The sequence below is a fragment of the Vulpes vulpes genome, chromosome 15 (genome assembly GCF_048418805.1).
Source record: "Vulpes vulpes isolate BD-2025 chromosome 15, VulVul3, whole genome shotgun sequence".
Taxonomy (NCBI): Eukaryota; Metazoa; Chordata; class Mammalia; order Carnivora; family Canidae; genus Vulpes; species Vulpes vulpes.
Window position 1 is genome coordinate 68,655,678 of NC_132794.1, and position 17,860 is coordinate 68,673,537.

Below are 17,860 nucleotides of genomic sequence, written 5' to 3' on the forward strand. Positions count from 1 at the left end.
GTGATGGTACAATCACATGATTTTTTTTTTAATTTAAAGGGATTTAGCATTATAGTTTTTCCTGTATCTGATACCAGTGTGTCTGACTTACAGTTTATTCAGATCTTAGAATGCTTTCATGGTCTGATTTCTTTTTTTTTTTTTTCTTTTTTTTTTTTTAATTTTTTTATTTTATTTATGATAGTCACAGAGAGAGAGAGAGAGAGAGAGGCAGAGACACAGGCAGAGGGAGAAGCAGGCTCCATGCACCGGGAGCCCAATGTGGGATTCGATCCCGGGTCTCCAGGATCGCGCCCTGGGCCAAAGACAGGCGCCAAACCGCTGCGCCACCCAGGGATCCCACATGGTCTGATTTCTTAATTTACAAGTTATTTTTTTCAATTCCTTCTTTCCTAATGGTGTAACATATTCACTGTAAAAACCTAAAAAAGATAAGAGAAAGATAAAGGAGGAAACCAAAATTACCATAATACCACAATCCAGAGGTAATCATTGTTTCTCTCTTAGAGTTATTCCTATGCATATTGTAATATATTTTCAAAATATATTCATCTTAGGGGAAAAAAAGAAAATAAACTCTCTTTAATGATATAACTCAGTGGTAATCATTTTGGTATATAACCTGGCCATTTTTTCTATATTTAAGTGTCTGTATATATACATTTCTTTTATAGCAATTGGGATTATATGCTCTACATTCTATCTTGGTATTTCACTTATGATTATATGAAAGCATTTTTTCAGGTCAATAATAATCATTCATAAATTTCACTTTTAGCGGCAGTATGTTACATTTTGTAAAGTCCAAAAACTTGAATTCATTAGTCTTTCCCATCAGTGGATATTTTAAAAGGCTTCTAGTTTTTCATTTATTGAAATAGTGATGCAGTTAACTCTTTTGCATAAATTTTCCTGTGTCTCGTATTTCACATAGAGTCCTTTAAATTGGATTAGTGGATTATTTTTAAGGCAGTTCAAATATATTGGCCTGTCAATTTTTAGAAAAGTTATACTGACTTGAACTGTTGTTCTAGGAACCCTTTGTAACATTTCCTTAAAAATAGATCTGCTTAAAAAAATAGATCTCCTTATTCTAATGTGATCCTAATCTTGATTTACAATTTTTTAAAGATTAAAAGAAAAGTTGTTTTGTTTTTTTTTTTTAGGTAATCTCTACACCCAGCATGGGGCTTGAACTCAACCCCAAGATTTAAGAGTAGCATACTCTACTGACTGAGCCAGCCAGCTGCCCTGAATTATACTTTTTGAGAATATTAAATCAACAACTGGTTAGATTGTCATATATACTCATATTTTTAACAAAAAAATTTAAGGTTTTGTAGTATAGCTATTAAGTCATTTATGTAGCTAAGAAAATACAGTGATTGCAAGTATGTAGTTAGAGGAAGTATTCCTATGTTAAGGACAGCTCCGTAGTCTATCTTCAGAACGTTAGCTCTGGGCAGCCCGGGTGGCTCAGCAGTTTGGCACCTGCCTTTGGCCCCGGGGCGTGATCCTGGAGACCTGGGATCGAGTCCCACATCGGGCTCCCTGCATGGAGCTGCTTCTCCCTCTGCCTGTGTCTCTGCCTCTCTCTCTTTCTCTGTGTTTGTGTCTCTCATGAATGAATAAATAAAATCTTTTAAAAAAATGAAACAAACAAACAAAAAACCCCAAAACATTAGTTCTAATCTTCTAACAAGATTATATGAAGGGTTAGGTTATGAACTATTTGAGGTCAGGATTTTTGTCATAATCAAACTTAGATCCCTAGCGTCTAGCATAGAATTTGGCTCAAAATAAACACTTTAATGGATTGATGAGTGGTTTGTACTACCTTGATTTCTGTTGTGATTATTGAAAGATATAGTGTAAGCAGATCTTGTTTCAAGAACTTATATTTTTGCTTCCCGAGGTATGTTTTGTCAATTGAGAGTGCTGAAGAGATACGAGAATATGTTACTGACCTCCTTCAGGGAAATGAGGACAAAAAAGGTCAATTCATTGAGGAGCTTATAACCAAATGGCAAAAGAATGATCAGGAGTTGAGTTCTGATACTCTGCAGCAGTCCTTCAAAAAGGATGGTAAGTTAATATAATTCAGGGTTGAAATATTGGTAAGTGGGCTGTTTTATAGGACCTGATATTTTTGCCACTGCTGTTTCCTCACAGCAGAATCATATATATGCATATTTTTAGTTCAGTTCAACTCAAACTGTAATGAATATTGTTTTAATTCAGACTTTTCAAAAGAAAATACCACAAAAATGCTTGTTTGCAGATACATATGTGGTTTCAGAATAGTTTGAAAAATTTATCCGTGGATTAGAAAAACACTTTTAAGTCATATGTATACCCAAATAAAAGTGTTGACCAATTTTAGTATGAATAGCACTTAGAGGTTAAAAGATACAAAAGATAAACACCAAACTAAATAAGTCATTATACAATTTATTGGATTTTAGTTTACCGTTGAATCCTAGTTAGTAGTCTTTATCATCAGTTATCTTGAAAATTATGGTTTAAATTTAATTCTGGTTTGAGAGGAAAAGCTAACGTTAAAAGCTGCCTGAGTTCATATCTTTACTCTAAATATTAAGTGTCATCTTTTCTATATTAGCTGTTAGTTCATCAACGAGTCCGGCTATTATCAATCTATGTACGTGTATGTATATATTTACATATATATAAATATATATGTAAATTTTTTTTTTCTTTAAAGAAATGTTAGATGGGCAGAGATCAGGAGACCAGTTAAAGAGGAGTAGGCGAAAAGGAAGAAATAGACAGGAAGTTCCTGCATTTGCTGAACCTGACACAACCAGGGAGGTCAAAACACCTTTTGACTTGGCCAAGGTGAGTGCTTGTAGAATGAATCTTTTTCTAGCTCTATGGAAAAGGTGAGGTGACTGATACTTTTCAGAAAGCAAAGTGTACAAATTGGTCTAGAATGGCAATTTTCAAAAAATGCATGAATTTTATGGAAAAATGATATATCACTTTTTACATGGTAGATTTTTTTAAAAAAGATTTTATATATTTACTTGAGAGAGAGAGAGCGAGCAAGCACAAGCCAGGGGAAGGAGCAGAGAAAGAGGGAGAAGCAGACACCCTCCTGAGTAGGGAACCCGATGGGTTCCATCCCAGGACCCAGGATTATGACCTGAGCTGAAGGTAGACACTTATTTTTTTTTTAAGATTTTATTTATTTATTCATAGAGACACAGAGAGAGAGGGGGCAGAAGCACAGGCAGAGGGAGAAGCAGGCTCCATGCAGGGAGCCCGATGTGGGACTCGATCCAGGGTCCCCAGGATCACACCCGGGCTGCAGGCGGCACTAAACTGCTGTGCCACCAGGGCTGCCCTGAAGGTAGACACTTAACCTGCTGAGCCATTCAGGTGCCCTTGTATGGTAGATTTTTTTTTTGCAGCCTGATTAAATAGTTATTAAAGGACATCTTGGTTAGAAATGAGATTGAGAAAGAGATATATATAAGATGGAAAATATTTAATAAAGTGCACCAGGACTTCAACATTTTGTATATGGATTTTTTACTAAAAGAATGCATGATTCTACCTGTTATTAAGAATGTTCCTGGGGGGGATCCCTGGGTGGCTCAGCGGTTTAGTGCCTGCCTTTGGCTCAGGGCGTGGTCCTGGAGACCCAGCATTGAGTCCCACATCAGGCTCCCTGCATGGAGCCTGCTTCTCCCTCTGCCTGTGTCTCTGCCTCTCTCTCTCTCTCTCTCTCTCTCTTTCTCTCTCTCCCTGTGTGTGTGTATGTCTCATGAATAAATAAATAAAAGCTTAAAAAAAAAAAAAAGGAATGTTCCTGGGGCACCTGGGTGGCTCATTTAGTTGGGTACCTGTTTTCATTCAGATCATGATCTCCAGGTCCTAGGATATAGCCCCAAGTTTGGCTCCCTGCTCAGCTAGGAGTCTGCTTCTCTTTCTCCTTCTGCCTCTCCCCACTGCTCATTCTTTCTTTCTCTCAAATAAATAAATGAAATCTTTATTTTTAAAATTTTTTAAAAAGATTCTATTTATTTATTCATGAGAGACACAAAGAGAGAGAGGCAGAGACATAGGCAGAGGGAGAAGCAGGCTCCATGCAGCGAGCCTGATGCAGGACTTGATCCCGGGACTCCAGGATCATGTCCTGAGCCAAAGGCAAGCGCTCAACCGCTGACCCACCCAGCCATCCCAAATGAAATCTTTGAAAAAATAAAAAACAAACGTTCCTACTTTGGGCCATGTACCACTGCCACCACCGTCATCATCATTTATTTCTTAGAGTTTTTTTGTATTTTCTCATGGCTCTCAAAATAGCCCTGTGACATGAGCAGAAATATTTATAATCAGGGAAATTTGACAAATTAAATGTCATAATAGAAAGGAATAATTATGCCAAGATGGAAGAGAGGTGATCCAAAAATTCTGAATGTGATGACCATGTAAAAAAAAACATTGCAAAGTGGTTACAAAATAATGTTAAGTTAAAGGGAAAAGAATAGAGACTTAAAAGCCTTTTATCAAGTGGAATAAAATAAGTAAAGAAGCATCACAAGCAAAAGAAAAAACAAATGACCAATAAACATGAAAAGATATTTAACTTTACCAGTTTGTCACCCTAAATGCCTGAGACTTTCTCAGTTTTAGCACTGAGAGTGCAGTATTCTGAGATTTTCCTAAGTCCAGGGCACACCAAAATGATTGGTTACCATACTAGTATTCAAATAAATACACATTAAATCCCTACAGTATTACATATAATTTTAAATTGTTAAAAGATTTTTGGGATCCCTGGGTGGCTCAGTGGTTTAGCGCCTGCCTTTGGCCCAGGGCGCGATCCTGGAGCCCTGGGATCGAGTCCCGCATTGGGCTCCCGGCGTGGAACCTGCCTCTCCCTCTGCCTGTGTCTCTGCCTCTCTCTCTTTCTGTCTATCATAAATAAATAAAATCTTAAAATAAATAAATTGTTAAAAGATTTCTATTTTTTTATTTTATGTATGTATTTATTTATTTATTTATTTATCCATGAGAAACTAAGAGAAAGCATGGGACATAGACAGAGAGAGAAGCAGTCTCCTCTCAGGAAGCCCGATGTGGGACTCGATCTCGAAATCCCAGGATCACGCCCTGAACCCAAGGCAGATGCTCAACTGCTGAGTCACCCAGGCATCCCCAATTTTTTTTTTTCCAAAATTTTTAAAATAGAATATTGGGATGCCTGGGTGGCTCAGCGGTTGGGCACCTGTCTTCAGCTCAGGGCGTGATCCCGGGGTTCCAGGATCAGTCTGGCATCGGCTCCCTGCATGGAGCCTATTCTCTCTCTGCCTGTGTCTGTGCCTCTCTCTGTGTCTCTCGTGAATAAATAAATAAAATCTTAAAAAATAAAATAAAGTAAATAAAATAAAATAAAATAAATAGAATATTCAGTGATGGTGAAGTTGTATTACTACAAGATCCCCCTGTACACTATTGGTGGCAGTGCAAATTGGCCTAAGCTTTCTGGTGGACTGTATGGCAGCATACATCAAGAACCATAGAGGTGTTCATATCCTTTTGACTTATTAATATGACTCAAAAATCTAACTTAAGTAAGCAGAAATACATACAAAGGCACCTGGGTGGCTCAGTCAGTTAAGTGACCAACTCTTATTTTCAGCTCAGGTTGTGATTCCAAGGTTGTGAGATTGAGCTCCACACTTAGCATGGAGTCTGCTTGGGACACTCTCTCTCTACCTCTGCCCCTGCCTCCTGCACTCTCTCCCTCTCTAAAATAAATAAATCAATCTTAATATATATGCAAAAAAACTTGAAGATTTGAACTGACTTGTTTAATAGTAAAGGATTAAATAAATATGGTTCCCTCATTTGATGGAATACTATGCAACTAATAAGATTGTTCTCCAGAATATATAATTAGGAAAAACATTCATAAAGTATTGAGTAAAAATGCATAAATGAAATATGTATGTTTGATTTTCTTTTAAGATTTTATTTATTTATTTTAGAGAGAAAAGTGAGGGCAGCCCGGGTGGCTCAGAGGTTTAGCACTGTCTTCGGCCCAGGGCGTGATCCTGGAGACCCGGGATTGAGTCCCACATTGGGCTCCCTGCATGGAGCCTCCTTCTTCCTCTGTGTCTGCCTCTCTCTCTCTCTCTCTCTCTCTGTGTCTCTCATGAATAAATTAATAAAATCTTAAAAAAAAAAAAAAAGAAAAGAAAAGTGAGACAAAGCATGAGTGGAGGGGGAGGGGCAGATCCCTGCTAAGCAGGAAGCCTGATGCAGGGCTCCATCCTAGGACCTCAGGATTATTTTCTGTTGTGTCATCTTTTTCTGATGGAGCCATTTTTTTCTTGATTTTCCTTTTTTTTTTTTTTAAGGTTTATTTATTTGAGAGAGAGAGAGAGAGAGCATGAACAGGGGGAGGGGCAGAAGGAGAGGAAGAGAGCATCTCAAGCAGACTCCCTGCTGAGTGTTGAGCCCAATTTGGAGCTCCATCTCATGATCTGAGATAATGACCTGAGCCAAAATCAAAAGTTGGATGCTTAACCAACTGAGCCACTCAAGCACCCCTTTCTTGATTTTTTTATATTTTTTTATCATATTTCAAAATCTGTATCATCTACTAGTGGAATTTTTGTTTCTTATAATCTCTACTGTAGTTGTGCTTAAATGTGCCACATAAATAGTTTATACTGCTACATTTACCTTCTACCAGCTATAATAGAGGGCTGAAAGCTACTAATAGAAAAAGCAAGGCATATCAGCTAGTTTTTCTAGAATATAACCTTTCTTCAGATCCTTGATGATAACCCTTAATTTGTATCTCTCCCACTCCTTTCCTTCTGTCATGATTCCTAGGTGGTGTATAAGTTGTCATAGAACAGAATTGAGGTTTTTCTCTTCTTGATTATTTTCATTGCTGTTAATAACTATTTGATGTTATTTCTGATATCTTTGTACAATTAGGCACAAGAGAACAGCAACTCCTTAAAGAAGAAGACAAAGTTTGTCAGTTTATACACAAAAGAGGGACAGGACAGGCTTGCAGTCCTGATCCCTGGTCGCCATCCATGTGATTGCCTGGGCCAGAAGCACAAGCTGATCAATAATTGTCTGATCTGTGGACGTATTGTCTGTGAACAAGAGGGCTCTGGGCCCTGCTTTTTCTGTGGTACTCTGGTAAATTGTTTCTTTTATATTTTATTTTACTGACCTTTGGTTGAATATGTAGAAATTGCCACATCCCTGGCAATTTCTCTTTTACTTAGGAAATTTCTTCCCTCAGATTTCTAATAAATTCTAGTAGCAGGAATTTGATTAATCAAACACCCAAGGCTATGTCTTAGTACTGAGGCCTATTAGGGAGAAGTGTTCTGAGTAGATAATTGTTGAGGACTCTCAAGTCTTGTGCTTATAACAGGTTATTATAGCTTCTATTTCCAGGACACCTTTTTTTCACCTTGTTTGTCTGAGAGAATGACCTCAAGAGTGTGGTAGTAATGACTATCTTATAAACACCCTAATGAGTTGTCTGGAAAACTTGTTTTGCCATTTAGTGGGCTGGCAGAAGCAATGGCATTGGTGTTGATGAAGGCATCCATTTTATATTGCTTTATGTTCCCTTCTCTGATAGGTCCTTTAATTATTCAGTACACTCAAAAAATAACCTGGATGGTGGATGACCTGAAAAATGAAGTGTCCACCATAAAAAATAAATATTCATAAAACAAAACCAAAAATTCATAAAATGGCAATAAATGTCCTCTGATATGGGGCTTTCTCTAGAGAAATTCCCTATAGCTACTGGCAGGAACTTTGTATGCCACTGAGGGAACTTCTAGGCAACTTCAATATTTTCCACTAGATCCTATGCGTCCTTCAGTTCAAGACGCAGAGTAATATAAAAAACATTGGCCTTGAAGTCTTGCAGTTTTATAAACTCAGTATGAAATTGTTTTTGATCATTTCTTTTTTTTTTTTTTTTTTTTACGGCTTTTTTTTTTTTTTATTGATTTATGATAGTCATACAGAGAGAGAGAGAGAGAGGCATAGACAAGGCAGAGACACAGGCAGAGGGAGAAGCAGGCCCCATGCACCGGGAGCCCGACGCGGGATTCGATCCCGGGTCTCCAGGATCGCGCCCTGGGCCAAAGGCAGGCGCCAAACCGCTGCGCCACCCAGGGATCCCTGAAATTGTTTTTAAATAATTCCTTTTATGCCTCCATTCTTACAACTGCAGTGATTTTATAATAAACAGAACTTTTTCTTTGCTTCATGTGTTCATTATTTTATACATAGGTAATATTTGAAGACAAAGAAATGAAATATGTATAGATAAAAAAATTAGACTAGTTTTCACTGGTGGCACTGTGATTTGCTTTTTCTGATTCTTTCTAATAAGACATCTGCTTATAATTTCTTCTATAAGACTTACATTTTATGATTAGAACTGGAAGGCTTTTTTAAAAAAGTATATTTTTTTCAATATTCTAAATGATGGCAAATCATTGTCATTTGGAGGTAGGTTAGATTTTTTTTTTTTTTTTATGAATTCATTCAGGGACACTTCCAGTTAGATCAGTTTTTTCTATGATTTATAAAAGAAGGGGGAGGGACGCCTGGGTTGCTCAGTGGTTGGGTGTCTGCCTTTGTCTCAGCGTGTGATCCTGGAGTCCCGGGATTGAGTCCTGCATCGGGCTCCCTGCATGGAGCCTGCTTCTCCCTCTGCCTGTGTCTCTGCCTTTCTCTTTCTGTGTTTCTTATGAATAAATAAGTAAACTATTCACAAAAAAGGAGGGGGGGAGTTGGAAAGAGACTAAGGAAACTCATTTGGATATGTGTATTTTTGGTGTGTTTGGATAAAAAAAGCACCAACAATTTCATTATTTTATTTCCATATCTAATGTATAATTTGAGGTTATATTTTAGGTATATCAGGCCAACAAAATTAATGTAACTATTGGATCATGTATCTTGCTCTTATTACTTTATAGGTATGTACTCGTGAAGAACAGGATATTTTACAACGTGATTCAAACAAGAGCCAGAAACTGTTGAAGAAACTAATGTCAGGTAGGCAGTAATCTTCTGATTTTGTTCTAACTGTTCTACTGTACTGATTTTGTTCTGTTCTACAATCGTTTTTTTTTTTTTTTTAAGTTATTAAAACCATATAACAGGGATGCCTGGGTGGCTCAGTGGTTGAACATCTGCTTTCAGCTCAGGTCATGATCCTGGGGTCATGTCCCACATGTGGGTAAAGTCCCACATTGGGCTCTACACCAGGAGCCCAGTTCTCCTTCTGCCTATGTCTCTGCCTCTCTCCGTATATCCCTCATGAATAAATAAATAAAATATTAAAAAAAAAAAAAAGGAAAAGTGGGACACCTGGGTGGCTCAGTAGCTGCCTTTGGCCCAGGGCATGATCCTAGAGTCCCAGGATGGAGTCCCACATTGGGCTCCATGCATGGAGCCTGCTTCTCCCTCTGCCTGTGTCTCTGCCTCTCTGTGTGTGTGTTTCTCATGAATAAATAAATAAAATCTTTAAAAAACAAAAACCAAAAAGCTTTATTTAATTTTTAAATTTTTTAAGAATATGATTTTTAAAAATTGAAGTATAATTGACACAAATTGTCATATTAGTTTCAAGTGTACAAGATAGTGATTGACGGTTTTATATGTTGTGAGGTGCTCACAAGTATAATTACTACTATATGTCACCATATGATGCTATTAAAATACTATTGCTTGTATTCCCTATGCTGTATCTTTTATTCCTGTGACTTAGTCATTCCATAACTGGAAGCCAGTACCTCCCACTCCCCTTCATCCTTTTTGCCCACCTCTCCATCCTCCTCCCCTCTGGCAACCACCAGTTCTCAGTATTTATGGGTCTTTTTCTGCTTTTGTTTGTTTGCTTGTTTTGCTTTTTAGATTCCACATATAAGTGAAATCATATGGTATTTGTCTTTGTGATAATTTTTGACACTTAAAATGTATTTGCTGTATTACTTTACCAAAATGTACCAATCTACAATAGTGCAGTGACTAAAATCTGTCACTACTGAGTTTTGACATTTCAAATATTTTTATCTTTATACTTAAATTTTTTATTGAAGAGATTGAACATGTCTGCATATCTTTTCACTTAGGATTTCTTTAAGGTCATTGTTATAAGAAAAGATACTTCTAAGTGTCACGTGACAGGATACAGGGTGGGTTGGACGAGTGCTACCCAGGAGCCTTTGGAGCATGGGTTTGGGGAGGGGAAGGGAAACACAAAAGGCTCTGAGGCTTTTTAAATACAGGGACTCCATCAGGTTTATGAGAGTCTATAAGGAATCTTTTTCTATCTTTAATTAGAGTGATCTTTGTTGGGGCACCTGGGTGGCTCAGTGGTTGAGCATCTGCCTTTGGCTCAGGTTGTGATCCTGGGGTCCTGGAATCGAGTCCCCCTTTGGTCTCCTGCAGGGAGTCTGCTTCTCCCTCTGCCTGTGTCTTTGCCTCTCTCTCTGTGTGTCTCATGAATAAATAAATAAAATCTTAAAAAAAGAAAAAAACACTAAGTGTTTTTCTTACATTCAGAACACAAGAATCTCTGTCTCTCTCTAATCTTAAAAGAGAGTTTTGACAGGACTTTGAAGGTCAGCCTTCATTATAGCCTCATTTTCCTAACTCATCTTAGGTCGTTTTTTTTTTTTTAAGATTTTATTTATTTATTCATAGAGACACACACACACAGACATAGAGGGAGAAGCAGGCTCCTTGCAGGGAGCCCAATGTGGGACTCAATCCTGGGACCCTGGGATCACGCCCTGAGCGGAAGGCAGATGCTCAACTGCTGAACCACCCAGACTTCCCAGAGTTAGACTGAAGTTTAAATTTTGCTTCCACCTTCTATTTTATGCCTGAGTAACTCAGTAAGTTTATTATTGTCTCTGAACTTCAGTTTTCTTTTCTGTGAAGATAATATGAACTTTTTTCACCATTATTTTTTTTCACCATTATTTATTTATTTTTCTATTTATTTAGTTTCTAGTTTTGCTGTGTGAAAGTACGTTTGTTTGTTTATTTATTTATTTAAAGATTTTATTTATTTATTCATGAGAGACACAGAGAGAGAGAGAGAGGCAGAGACACAGGCAGAGGGAGAAGCAGGCTCCATGCAGGGATCCTGACATGGGACTCGTGGGACTCGATCCCAGGTCTCCGGATCACACCCTGGGCCGAAGGCGGCACTAAACCGCCGAGCCACTCGGGCTGCCCGTGAAAGTATGTTTAAAGGTCATAGTCAGGGCAGCCCGGGTAGCTCGGTGGTGCCGCCTTTGATCCAGGGCGTGATCCTGGAGACCTGGGATCCAGCTCACGTCAGGCTCCCTGCATGGACCCTGCTTCTCCCTCTGCCTGTGTCTCTGCCTCTCTCTCTCTCTCTCTCTCTTTCTCATAAATAAATGAATAAACTCTTTAAAAAAATAGAAAATAAATAATAAATAAAGGTCATAGGGCAGCCCGGGGGTCCCAGCGATTTGGCCCTGGCTTTGGCTCAGGGTGTGGTCCTGGAGTCCCAGGATCAAGTCCTGCTTCAGGCTCCCTGCGTGGAGCCTGCTTCTCCCTCTGCCTTTGTCTCTGCCTCTCTCTCTCTCTCTCTCTGTCTCTCATGAATAAATAAATAAAAATAAAGGTCATAAGGCAGCCCCCGTGGCGCAGCGGTTTGGCGCCACCTGCGGCCCAGAGCATGATCCTGGAGACCCTGGATCGAGTCCCACGTCAGGCTCTTTGTATGATGCCTGCTTCTCCCTCTGCCTGTGTCTCTGCCTCTGTGTGTGTGTGTGTGTCTATTATGAATAAATAAGTTAAAAAAATCTAAAAAAATAAAAAATAAAAAATAAAGGTCATAGTCAGGCCTATCCAATAAAGCTGTTCGTTTATAACACATTTTTATATTGTTGAACATTTGGCACCCTTAGTGATCTAAATTTTCATACTGGGAATGCCTGGGTGGCTCAGCAGTTGAGCGTCTCAGGGTGTGATCCCAGAATCCTCTAGATCGAGTCCCACATCAGGCTCCCCACAGGGAGTCTGCTTCTCCCTCTGTCTATGTCTCTACCTCTCTCTGTTTCTCATGAATAGATAAATAAAAATCTTTTTTTAAAAATTTCCATATGGGAAGAAATAGATCCTAATGTATACTGAGAACCGATGCTGTGTCAAACCATGCTTGATAATTAAAGCTTGACTTGTATATTTATTTTTTATTGAAGTGAAGGCTGTCAGCCATCTGGTGTAGAGCCAAAGCTTCTGATATTTTGTTCTTTGCTGCCCAGTGATACAACTAATTTATATTATAGGCTGACGCCATTTGGTTTCCTTATTGAATTTCAGGGACGGAGAATTCTGGAAAAGTGGACATCTCTACCAAGGACCTTCTTCCTCATCAAGAATTGCGAATTAAGTCTGGTCTGGAGAAGGCTATTAAGCATAAAGACAAACTGTTAGAATTTGACAGAACTAGGTATGATGTAGTTAGAATAACAAATGCTAAGAAATAGACTGATTCACAAATTCTGGCCATTGATATGTTTTTAGGGTGGAGTATGAAAGATTCACAGCAAAACAAGAGCTCCACTGCATATGAGGCCTACATCTTGTCTTTTAATTCATGTTTGAATAAGGTAGGCTCCCACCAATCCAGCAACGGGATCTTACCCTACAACATTTTTCAATGTTTGGCAGATTCTAGTATTCCCCCCGAAAGTTGATTTGGTTTAACAGAATTCTCCGGTTGTCCCGCTTGGAGCCATTCATTCCATCAGTCAGCATATGTCAGGGTGCCTACTGTGTGTAGGCTGCTGTGCTGGGCTCTGGGGAATCTGTAAGGAATGGCATATGGGAGAAAGTAGGTAGTGGCTTCTCATGGGAAGGCATGATTTACCCTTCCTTCCCTTTGACACTAAATTTGTTTTCTGATTTAATGATCAGTATATTAAAATGTCCCTAAATTGGCTTTTATACCCCTACATTTTTATCATTTAGCCCATTGAATTCTGTTTAGGAGACAGTTTCATTGATTTGTTAATTCTATTTTTTTATTTCTTTCACCTTTTTCTTTTGGATAAAATATGTATTTGAGAGCCAGTTAGTGGTAGAAAATGTTTAAATAGGATTTATATACTCATTTCTCAAAAAGCTGAGAATCTATGAGGGTCCTTGGAGAACCCTGAATCTCTTATTTATTGTAACTGATCTAGGAGTCTGTTCCTGGCATTTATAATCCTTTGGTTAGACACACTTTCTTCTAAACTGTTTGCTATGAATCTGAGATAGAACTTTGAAAGCTCTTTCTTAAGTAAGCCCATCACAAGGTTTGGAACTCATATTCACTCTTAATCCTTTAAATATCATTTCTGTCCCTCCCTAATAAAACTTTATCATTAGAAATAGAATTGGCAGTAGAGTATATTTCTTGGTAAATGGAAACCAGAAGGGGGTCTCTCCCTGCTGATATTGCCCCCTTTTCTTATGTGTTCCAAGGTACCAGTTTCATTATTTAGGTTCACATAGAGGATCAATTTTCTCCTGAGCTCTCTGAAATTTCCACTCTCAGACTACTTTAAAACTTGTATAATGCTAGCTGTGTCCTGAAAAATTGAAATCAGTATTTAAATCTGATTTCAGTATTTCCTTGTACTTGTGTGTATCACTGATTTGTAATTATGCACGAATTCAGTTGTGACTGGATTTGTACATTTGGAGCAGTCACTTAACTTCTGTGAACCCCAGGTTCTATTATCTACAGAACAGGAGAGTTGGATCATCAAAATTCCTTCTAGTTCTCAGTTTCTTCTTTGGTATGGTCTTAGAAATAGGCCTAGATTGTCCTACCTTGTAATTTGACGCAGTGTTTTAGTGAGAGACTAGAGATAAGTTTGGGGGGAAGGGAGCAGAGACTGACTTATAGTAGTACAGTAGTAGGATGTTCTAAGAAAGTCATTTCCGGATCGAACTCAATTTCTAAGGGAAAGGGCAGCAATTGGGCATAGCAAGAATAGACTAGGCCCCAATTGTAAAGGGACTAGGATATTGAGTAAGCTGCCAAGAGATGAACTCAGATGCAGCAAAACCAGGTGGAAGCCCAGTTATGGCCGGACTAGTAAAAAAAAAAAAAAAAAAAAGGACAGTGGGTTATGATGCTGTGTTTTTTTTCTGCCTAAGAGTGAGATTAATTTTAGGAGCTGAGCTGAGCCTGCAGTTGGGATAAGATACATGCAGAAGCTGGGAACCAAGCAGAGCTTGACCTGATTTTGTGACTTTTTTGGGCATCTCTATTTGAGGTAATAATCTTCAGGATAGCAAGTCCCTCTTGACCCAGTTGACATGTGTTCTTTTTTTTTCCTCCTTAGCATTCGAAGGACCCAAGTCATTGATGATGAGTCAGATTACTTTGCCAGTGATTCTAACCAGTGGTTGTCTAAAATTGAGCGGGAGACCCTGCAAAAGCGAGAAGAGGAGCTGAGAGAATTTCGACATATGTCTCGGCTCTCTAAGAAAATCACCATTGATTTCGCAGGCAGAAAGATTGTGGAAGATGAAAATCCACTAGCAGAGTATCATAGCAAGTAAGTGGGCAGCACCAGAAAGGTTTTGGAAGGGAGAAGTTTGACTGTAAAGGATTTGCCCCCTGTCATGGATCTATTATTTTTATTGATTTAAAAAATAATATATTCATTTGGAATAGAAATATATAAGAGTAGGTAAGAAAATTTTGAAAATGCACAGTAAGGGGAACTTGTCTTCTAGATATGTCCTGTAGTTTGATAAAACAAAACAAAACAAAACAAAAAAAACCTTTTTAAAACCATGAGGTACAGGCTGCTTGGGTGGCTCAGTTGGTTAAGCGTCTACCTTTGGCTCAGGTCACAATCCCAGGATCCTAGGATTGAGTCCTGTATTAGACTCCCTGCTCAGCAGGGAGCCTGCTTCTCCCTCTACTCTTCCCCATGGGTTGTGCTCATTCTCTCTCTCTCTCTCTCACAAAAATGAAACATTGAGGTACAGTTTGGGCCTGGGGAAAGATCAATGAAAAGTAAAGGAATCTAGAAACAAATCTGCACTGTGTATACTTGTGTCTACACATGTGTAAATTAGTAATTGAAACAGGTAGCATTTCTCTCTTCTTTAAAAATATTTATTTATTTGAGAGAGAGAGAGCGTGCAAGCAGGTGGAGGGGCAGAGAGAAAGGAAGAGGGAGGGAGAGACTCTCAAGTAGACTCCCCACTGAGGGAGATATCTGACACAGTGCTTGTCCCAAGCCCCTGAGATCATTACCTAAGCCAAAATCAAGAGTCAGACACTTAACTAACTGAGCCACCCAGGCGCCCCTGAAATAGATAGCATTTCTAAGTAATAAGGAAAATGTTAAATATATGATGGGATGATTGGATGCCATGTTGGAAAAAGCTACATTATATCTCTACTTCAAACCACACTCTGATAATAAGTTTGACTAAATAGTCAAATATAAAAGAGACAAAAGGATCAGAAATAAAGAAAGAAATGAAGGGGAATATAGGTATAGTCTTGGTGTAAAAAAGCTCTTTCTAAGCAAGATACAAAACCCAGAAATCAAAAAGACAAGATATTTTAAATAAAGTAAAAAAAACACTACGAAACTGAGAGAATACTATAAATGTTTTTAAGTCAAAAAGGGTTATCTAGGGATCCCTGGGTGGCGCAGCGGTTTAGCGCCTGTCTTTGGCCCAGGGCGCGATCCTGGAGACCCGGGATCGAATCCCACATCGGGCTCCCGGTGCATGGAGCCTGCTTCTCCCTCTGCCTGTGTCTCTGCCTCTCTCTCTCTCACTGTGTGCCTATCATAAATAAATAAAAATTAAAAAAAAAAATTAAAAAAAAAAAGGGTTATCTATAGTATATAAAGATGTCCTGCAAATTGAAAGATACATACAAAATAATCCCGTAGAAAAATGAGCAAAGCCTAAGGACAATTTACAGGTGAGGAAATACAAATAGCCTATAGGTGTTTTTTTAAAATGCTCAACTAGTTAGAGGGAAATGCAAATTTTAAAACATAGTGTATCATTAAATTGGCTGAAGTAAAAAAAATGTGTATATAAAATATCGCATAATCTATGAGTATAGGAAAATGGATATGCTCTTTTACTGTGGATGGGACTAGTAAAATGGTATAGCCTCAAAGCAAAGTAATCCAAAAGTATGGATTTGGGGTGATTATGATGCATCAATGTAGGTTGATTAATTTTTATAAATGTAGCACTCAAGTGAGGAATGGTTGATAATGGAGGAAGCTATAGATGTATGAGGGACAAGGAATATATAAGAAGCTATAGATGTATGAGGGACAAGGAATATATAAGAAATGTGTGAACCTTCTGTTCAGTTTTGCTATGAACTTAAAACTGCTCTAAAAAATAAAGTTTAGGGACACCTGGGTGGCTCAGCGGTTTAGCGCCTGCCTTCGGCCCAGGGCGTGATCCTGGAGATCTGGGATTGAGTTCCGCATCGGGATCCCTGCATGGAGCCTGCTTCTCTCTCTGCCTATGTCTCTGCCTCTCTCTCTCTCTCTCTCTCTCTCTCTCTCATTCTGTCTCTCATGAATAAATAAATAGAATCTTAAAAAATAAATAAATAATTTTAAAAAAAGTTTAATGAAAAAATTTCCATCATGGCCAATTTCACATTTCCAACATGAAGTCACTGAACATAGAGTTCAGAGATAGGGTATTGGCGCCAGCATAGCACTGAAAAGAAAGCACAGGATCTCACTGCTTTCTATTTTGCGAATGGCATGGATCTCTCTCTCTCTCTCTCTCTCTCTCTTTCTCTCTCTCTTTCTCTCCCTCACCCCCTCTTTCTCTCTGTTTTCCTCCCAGCCCCTCCTCAAATACACACAACCAGATATTTGTAAGCATAGTAATGCTTTCCACAAGGTCCAATCCTTGGTCTTCTCTTTCAGATCTGGCAAATCCATCATAGAATTTTCCTAAACAGAGGATATTCTCTCCATAAAAAAAATTCTACCATTAACTTCAAAATAATTGTTAGTTCTTACCTATTACATACTTGATACAAGGATATTAAGAAAAAAGTATTTTTGGGTGATGGAATTTTTCATTTATCGCCATCAATTTTTATTTTCCAGTTATAAATTGCCTTTATTATAATAACTTTATTTTTATGTTCAATAACAAATGGTATAGCCTTTTAGAAGTGAAATTGAACAGTATCTCAAATTGTATCTTAAATTATGCATATTTTTTGACTTGTCAGCTATAAACAGGTAGCAGAATGCTAGTTTCTTCAACTCTCTTTCAACATTAAAAAAAAATTGCCCATCTGACACATGCAAAATGGTATTTATTTCATCAAAATTTTTATTCACATTTTTTTGCTTTGGTTATATGCTAGTAATTCTGAATATTCTAAAAATGTATTGATTAGCTATTTGTATTACTTCTTTTATAGATTCTAGAGTTGTAGATACACTTCCCATTTGTTATGTCTCAAATCTGTTTCCTTCCTTCAGATCCCACTATCCATCCCTCCATTTTATTTAGACTCACCTATTCCCTCAAAAATTCTTGTTATTCTTTTTCTTTTGCCTTTAGCTTTATACCTGCGTTTCTGCTGTTTCCTTGGTTTGGAAATCTTTCCCCCAGTCTTTGCCTTTGAAATACCTACCTACTTGATACAACAACTATATCATAGTAATAGCTACGTCTTTCCATGTTTTGTTCATCATCTTCATAGCTGTCTTAAACCTGCCATTTGGAGTCAGAGCTTCTTGAAGGCAAGACCATGTCCTCCACACCT

The 17,860-nt window shown here is 38.2% G+C and overlaps 1 protein-coding gene across 3 annotated transcripts in view; it reads left to right on the forward strand.

The window, feature by feature from the left end:
- TRIP4 (thyroid hormone receptor interactor 4) overlaps positions 1-17,860 on the forward strand; it is a 58,368-nt gene that overhangs the window by 2,842 nt on the left and 37,666 nt on the right. For all 3 annotated transcript variants that reach the window (XR_011997422.1, XM_026005555.2, XM_026005633.2), the window contains exons 2-7: positions 1,916-2,085; positions 2,723-2,856; positions 6,979-7,191; positions 9,006-9,084; positions 12,394-12,523; positions 14,412-14,627. Coding sequence is in view for 2 of the 3 variants with exons in the window: in XM_026005555.2 (XP_025861340.1) it covers positions 1,916-2,085; positions 2,723-2,856; positions 6,979-7,191; positions 9,006-9,084; positions 12,394-12,523; positions 14,412-14,627 (942 nt within the window). In the remaining variant the exon portion in view is untranslated. The remainder of the gene's footprint in view (positions 1-1,915; positions 2,086-2,722; positions 2,857-6,978; positions 7,192-9,005; positions 9,085-12,393; positions 12,524-14,411; positions 14,628-17,860) is intronic.